The 7,820-nt window shown below is 41.4% G+C and overlaps 1 protein-coding gene across 1 annotated transcript; it reads left to right on the forward strand.

Moving 5' to 3' along the window:
- Positions 1 to 2,090: 2,090 nt before the first annotated feature.
- LOC119321818 (chitinase 6-like) lies at positions 2,091 to 3,149 on the forward strand. The gene is made up of 2 exons (XM_037595349.1): positions 2,091 to 2,534; positions 2,631 to 3,149. The coding sequence occupies exons 1-2, from the start codon at positions 2,132 to 2,134 to the stop codon at positions 3,041 to 3,043; spliced, it is 816 nt and encodes a 271-aa protein (XP_037451246.1). The 5' UTR covers positions 2,091 to 2,131; the 3' UTR covers positions 3,044 to 3,149.
- Positions 3,150 to 7,820: the final 4,671 nt, after the last annotated feature.

Here is a 7,820-nt window from a genome sequence, read left to right on the forward strand (position 1 = left end):
CAGAATGACAGTAAGGGGAGCACCCCTACTTTTCCCCTCTTTGTTAATGCGTGAACATTATCCAAATTTGTCAACTTATCTCAAATTTGTATTTTTATTAAATTCACAATCTTTTTCCTAAATTCATGAAATTATTATTATTTTATGTGTTTTTTCAATTAGTTTTATAAATTCGCAATCTTTTTAAATTATTAATTTTTCCCAATTGTTTTTTTACAAAATAGGGACTTTTCTCAAATTCGTGAACTTTTTCATTTTCTCAGTTTTTTCAAATTTATGATTTTTTTCAAACTCGTGATCTTTTTTTGGTTTTGTTTTGTGAACTTCTTTCGAGTCAACTGGGCCACTGGTCAATGGTCGACCGAGCAACTAGAATCGAAGCGAACCGTGAACGAGGGAACCAGGTGGTGCGTGGGTGCTCTTTTAACAACTCGCGCATAAGGCGCCAATTAGGAGGACCGTACGCCCTGAGCATCAAATTGTATAACGGGGCTCCTATACGGGTCGTCCACTAGGGGAGCTCCTAATCAGCGCATTCGGCGCCCGTTACGCGCGCCGGCGCTCACAGAAACCTGTAATGGGTTGTGGCCCAAAAAACTTCGCTCTCACCGCGAGAAGGAGAAGGGTTTACATAGGTGGACTGCGAGTCGAACTCCAGTCGCCAGCGTCCATATCAATCACATTAACAAGCCGGCCAAACTTAGTTCGTTGATTGCTTGAAGAAACAGCTCTATTTGACACTTCTTTCCGTACAAACCTTAAAACATATACCAATATTATATATCCTCTATAAATTATTTGAAAAAAGAAAAGGTTGTACCAATTGAAAAAAATCGCAAAAATGGAAATAATTCATGAATTTGAAATATTCCATCGATTTTTAAAAAATCAGAATATTTGAAAGAAGTTCATTGAATTTGAAAAAAAAAGTTCATCGGATTTGAAAAAAATCATTGAGTTGGAAAAATGTTCACCAAAATTGAAAAAGTTCATCAAATTTTGACGGTGGCGTGTCTGCAACGGGGGGCAAGTGGTGGCGACGGCGCGCTGATGTGACACTTTTACGGGAAGGGCCATCTTTCCATAGACAAGAGGAAGTTTGGAAGAATTTACGAGATCCTATATAATTTTTGTGTGTTTACAAAACTGTTGGAGAGCTTTTTTTTTTTTTGGATAGGAAGCAACTCTGACTGTTCCGATTCTACAGCGGCAGTGCCGTAGACCGGAGAGGCAGCCAGCGGAGCAGCTGACTTCCCTCGCCAAAGTCAGACTGGCCAGATTGCTGGAAACTCATAACGGTACGTGCCGAGTAAAACATTACCACCGTGTCACGTAGGGCAACCACGAAATTTCAGCGGCTGCGTTTTTTTCAGCACTAATTGTCAACCCTAACCCACCGAGTGATGGCTGAAGATGTATGGTAGCCGTACCTCTCTGGAACAAAGGTACACTTAACCCACACTTTTTTTTTTGCGGCAAAAAAAAGGCCCACTTATCTTAGTGAAATTCCTGAATGCTCCACTCATCACTAGTGGTCGTCATCCCTCAAAAAAAAAAATCACTAGTGGTCGTCGCCTGTCGCATCAGGAAACCCACGACCGTTCCCGGCGAGCTGCCGTCCAGATGTTTCTTTTCGTATCAATCTTGCTTGTACGTAACGGGGAAAGCAACCGGTTGCTATTGCAATCGTGACGCCCTCTCCTCCACGGCAAAATGCAGCAGCCGGTTGCTTATTTTGGCTAGTCCGACATATTTTTAGGACGCTTCTCTTCTCTAGATGCTCGGGGAGTGTGTGGCTCGCAGGCTGCTCATCATACTAATAAAAAAGAAAAAGAAAAAGAAGAAAGAACGTGAAACGCAGGCTGCGTACGCTGCTGGAGTGAAGCTCGCAAGCGTAGACGCGGTTGACGTTCACGTACCAATTCGCAACGTGCACGCGCCGACTGCAGTTTGACCAAGCCCTAGTTGGACTTGGACAAAAGGGTCAGACGCTCACACAAAGAGGTCATGTCAATCACTGCCCCCCGCCATCCGGAGAACCCTATATAAACAGCAGCGAACCATCGGGAACTTGACATCGATCACACGGGCTAGCCACAGAGCAACGAACTCGAGTCATCAGCAACGAACCATGGCGCGGGTGCTGGCTCTCGGCGCCGCCGCGGCTCTCCTCCTCCTGGCAGTGGCATCGACCATGGCGGCCGCGCAGAACTGCGGGTGTGCCGCGACCGAGTGCTGCAGCCGCTGGGGGTTCTGCGGCACCACCGGCGAGTACTGCGGCACGGGCTGCCGCTCGGGCCCCTGCACCGTGCCCGTCACCAACAACGTGTCCGTGCCCGCCATCGTCACGCCGGCCTTCTTCGGCGCGCTCGTCGCCCAGGCCGCCGACGACTGCGCCGCCAAGGGCTTCTACACCCGCGACGCCTTCCTCACGGCGCTCGGCGGGTACCCCGCCTTCGGCCGCACCGGCTCCGACGACGACTCCAAGCGGGAGATCGCCGCCTTCTTCGCCCACGTCAACCACGAGACCATAAGTAAGCTCGCCGCGCACGCCGACTGGAACGTACTCCATCAGTTCACCACGCCTCCTGAGTCCTGACCATGAGCTTGTACTACGAAATGAATTGCAGAGTTCTGCTACATCGACGAGATCAACGGGCCGAGCAAGAACTACTGTGACCCTACGAACGCGGAGTGGCCGTGCGCCGCCGGGAAGGGCTACTACGGCCGCGGGCCGCTGCAGATCTCGTGGAACTACAACTACGGGGCGGCGGGACAGAGCCTCGGCTTCGACGGGCTCAACGACCCGGACGCCGTGGCGCGGAGCCCCGTCTTGGCGTTCCAAGCGGCGCTCTGGTACTGGATGAACAGCGTGCACGACGTCATCGTCTCCGGCCAGGGGTTCGGCGCCACCATCAGGGTCATCAACGGCGCGCTCGAGTGCAACGGCAAGAACCCCAGCGCCGTCAACGACCGCGTCGCCTTCTACAAGCAGTTCTGCCAGCAGTTCGGCGTCGATCCGGGGACCAGCCTCACCTGCTAAGCTCACTGTTTAGGACATCTCGTCTACTTATTCTTGGTTGTTGCATATGTGCGTGCATCTGATTCGGACCGACATATTCAGGATAAAATTGCTTTCGGATTTGATACTATACTTGTTAATTGAGATAAATACGCTAGTGGTGCTTTTAATTTGTCATTCACTTTAGTGCCCTAAACTCGAAAAATACACCGAACTGGTTCTAAAACTTGGCACGGACGTGCAAATACGGTGCTAATCAATCTGTAGACATAAAATGCACCCACGTATTATTATTTAAGTACTATATATGACTCTATGACCAATGAGCCCGCCCGTCAGTACATTGGAGAAATTAGTAATGTAAAAATGCGACGGACAGGAATCGAACAAGCAACCTATTGCCAGCCCACTAGTTGCGCTAGCCACTATACCAAGCACGTACTGAACATATAAAAGGGCCACTTAATTTATATGAATTATTTATATTATACAAACATTGTTATAATTCATATATATTATTTCATGACTGTCTATTTTAAATATTCGTATATCATTGTTAAATATAACCCATGACTGTGTATTTTCAATTTTTGTTTACAAACAGTTTGAAACACTCATATATTATATTTAAAATAGTTTTTTTCCAAATAATTAGTTAATATTTCTAAAATAATTTTTTTATCGCATACCTCTATATATTTATTTTGTGTGCACACAGATATTTTTTAGCATGAGGTAATTATAAATAACACATGAACACTTGAATCTAACTTTTATTATTAGATTATTATTTACATTTAAAAAAATGTGTGCAGCATGGGCCACCTGGCTGAAGCCAATTTATGTACATAAGAGTTTTTTTTTGTGGGGGGCCATAAGAGTTTTTTGTTTAAATACATAATAGCAGAGGGAGTATGTTTGTCAAAAAAGTACGTTGGATTAAGCGGCTAGCGCAAGCATCGCCCCAAGGGTCAGGTAACAGGTTCGACTCACGCAGTGCTCATTTTTATCTTAGTCAGTAATTACTGGCAGACGGCCCCACTACTCATAGAGTCATAGTGCTTAAGAATTTCTTATCTCGTAACTACGAATGCGCCCCACGCCATGTCAATGCCACGTCGACGCATATTACGTCTAGGGACAACATTAGCACTGTATTTGCTCGTTCGTGCCAAGTTTTAAAACCAGTTCAGTGTATTTTTCAAGTTTAGGCATCAAAGTGAACGTCTGTGGCAAGTTCAAGCACCACTAGTGTATTCACCTCTTGTTAATTCAATAATTTTTGGACGCCAATATATTGACCTGACGCTCGGTCTGGCGACCACCCACGAAAGGTTCATCAGCAGGAAAGAAGCTATCGATCGAACGAGATCATTCCCTTCGGTCTTCTTGTAGCGCGGACACGAAGCCTTAGGCAGTACTTCCTCCGTTCCAAAATAGATGACCCAACTTTATACTAATTTTACTACGGAGGGAGTAATACTTAGACATACTTTAAATATGTAAAAAGAAAATACAAATAAAAAGTAATGATTTGTATACTAAAAAATCCCATGAAGTTCAGCATGGATCCGGTGAAAAAATGGCTTAAAAACTATATTTACCAAAAAGGCACTTAGAGTAGAGAAAACAAAAACTAAAAGATGGCATACATAAAAAATTTCAAAACATAGTCATTTGAACTTAAGTTGCCAATGTGTTTTCATGATATGATGCAAAAGAGAATGAATAAAAATGTAAAAAAAAGAGTGTCATGATAAAAAAATTGCCATAGTGTGTTTAAATTTGAGTCATTCGAACTTAAGTTGCCAATGTGTTTTCATGATATGATGCAAAAGGGAAGGAATACAAATATAAAAAAAGTGTCATGATAACAAAATTGCCATAGTGTGTTTAAATTTGCTATGGTGTTCAAAAAATTGAAATGTGCCATGGTGCAAAAAAGAAAAATTGTGATGCTATGAAAATAAATTGCCATGGTACAAAAGTAAAAGAAAAGGAGGGTACGCCTGGCATAGTGGTGAAGTCCCCCTCACTTGTGCCAAGAGGTTCTCGGTTCGAACCAGCCTCTCCGCATTGTATTGTAGCATGGGTAAGACTAGGTTCCTATAATCCCTCCGCAGACCCACCTTGTGTGGGAGTTTCTATGCACTGGGTCTGTCCTTTTACAAAAGTAAAAGAAAAAACTTTACCGTGATAGATAATGTAAAAAGAAGATACCATGGATTGTTTTTAGTAAGATTTGCCATGGTACAAACGAAAAATTGCCATTGTCCATGAAAAATAAATTCCCCATCGTATTTAAAAGCAAAATTTGCCATGCTCAAAAGATTTTTTTTAAGGCAGAAAAAGGAAAATAGTCCTAGCAATTTGCATTTGTATAAGGCGGCAAAAAATGTTGGTTAAAGTGTACAATTTTGTTTAGTAATAATTGCCATGTTTCATAAAAGTAAATTTACCATTGTCCATGGAAAAGATTTCCCATGAACATTGAAAAAGTAAACTTGCCATGGATGTAAAGTACATTTGCCATGGCAATTAAAGGATGAATGCCATGAAAAAATTAAAAGGTAAATTTGCCATGAGTGATAAAAAGTTAATTTTCCATGTACGTGAAAGTAAAATTGACGTGGAGAATATAGCAAAATTTTCCATGGCAAAATAAATTAATATTTGACATGTCATTAAAAGTAACATTGCCATGGCAAAAGCAGACTAAAATTTGCCATGGAAAATGAAGTAAATTTTTCATGCTACAAAGTAAATTTGACATGTTCTTAAAAGGAAAAATGCTTATGAAGATCAAATTTTCATACATTTGTCCCGTGACTATTCTATTTTTTTTCAAACTATGCTACGAGGTATGAGACACACTTTGGCATTGTCCAAAAATAAAGAAAAAAGTTGCCATGGTCGATTACGTGAATTCTCCATGGACCATAGAAAAAAAGAAGTTTGACATTGTCATAAAAAAAGGAAATTTGCATGGGCTGTGAAGTGAATTTGCCATGGGCCATAAAACTGAATTTGCCACGACATTTTTTTTATAAAACTGAGCCTTGTAAAAAAGTGTGGTTGTGGCATGGCAAGGGTTGTATTGGTGAAATGGCAAAGGCGATGACATGGAAACAACTAAAACTATAGCCATGATAAAATATATAGATTTTCCATGAACGATTGAAAAAGTAAATTTGCCATGGATGTAAAGTACATTTATCATTGCAATAAAATGATCAACTTGCCATGGAAAAATTCTAAAGTAAATTTGCTATGAGTGATAAAAAGTTAATTTACTATGTATGTGAAAGTAAATTTGCCGTGGAGAATATAGTAAAATTTTCCATGGCAAAAGAAAGCAACATTTCCAATGTCCCTAAAAGTAAAATTGCCATGGCAAGTAAAAAACTACCATGAAAAAGTAGTCTAAAAATTTGCCATGGAAAATGAAGAAAATTTGTCATGGAAAATAAAGTGAATTTGCCATGTATGTGAAAGTAAATTTGCCATGGAAAAATAAACTAAAATTTGCCATGTCATTAAAAATAAAATTGCTATGGCAAAAAAGAAAAAATTTCGCCATGCAAAATGAAGTAAATTTTCCATGCTACAAAGTAAATTTGACATGTTTTTAAAAGGTAAAAAGCTTATGAAGATCAAAATTTCTTACATTTGTCGTGTGACTATTCTATAAAGGTTTCAAAGTGTACTACGATGCATGAGACACACTTTTCCATTGTCCATGAAAAAAAGTTGCCATGGTCCATTATGTGGATTTGCCATGGACTATAAAGAAAGAATTTTTGGCATTGTATAAAAAGAAAAATTTGCCATGGGTCGTGAAGTGAATTTTCCATGGGTGATAAGAAAAGTTTGCCATGGGTCGTGAAGCTATATTGACGACATGGCAAACATGTACAAAAACTTGCCATGGAAAAATATGATAGATCAATTCTTTGCTAACCTCGTGAATCAAGATTTGCCAAGCATGCGGAAACTGAGTACAAAAATCTGCAAGTGACATGGCAAAATTTAGTGACATTTGATCTACGGGTCATGGCAAAAGCATAAAAAAGATTTTGTTGTAAAATTTGCTATATACCAAGGGACATGGCCACCATTTTTGTTGTAGAATTTTCCATGCGACCAGATACAAATTTGCCAAGGTATGAATGAATTCCATGAACTTCCAAAAAATCAATGTGTAATTGCCATGCCCATCATTTATTGTATACAAAATTGGTTTGATTAAGGATACATTTTGTCAGAAAATTTGGCATGGGATCGAAGCTAATGTGTTAATTTAAGAGGGAATGCCATGGAGGGTCAAAGAATTGCTCGACATAGGGGTCAAAGCACTGCTCACTTTGAAAAATTAATGTTCTTTTTTTGGGTGATTACATGAATGTTCTTAACTAGCATTCATGCATGGGATGATCAATAAGCGAGGGAATTACATAGGGGTCAAAGCATTGCTCACTTTGAAAAATGTTTCCCTGATGGATTTGGCGGATATAAGCATTGAAGGGAATGAAGTACAAGATCGAAGAATTGCTTGACGCCTCCGGCTTGCTCCTCTTGTTGGTACTGTTGCAGAGTAGGAACACAGCCATAGGGGCACACCGAGCAGAGACATAATGGTGCCTGGCATGGAGACCAGTGACGACGCCGAGCACCAACACGAGCCATCCTTGATCACTGGGTGTGGATATGAGCAATGAGGAGAAGGAAATAGAGGGCACGACCGGGACTCACCGGCGAGCTGCCGCAATGCTCCAACGTACGGTGGTGGTGGGGATAC

The sequence above is a fragment of the Triticum dicoccoides genome, chromosome 6B (assembly GCF_002162155.2).
Source record: "Triticum dicoccoides isolate Atlit2015 ecotype Zavitan chromosome 6B, WEW_v2.0, whole genome shotgun sequence".
In the NCBI taxonomy this organism is placed as follows: domain Eukaryota; kingdom Viridiplantae; phylum Streptophyta; class Magnoliopsida; order Poales; family Poaceae; genus Triticum; species Triticum dicoccoides.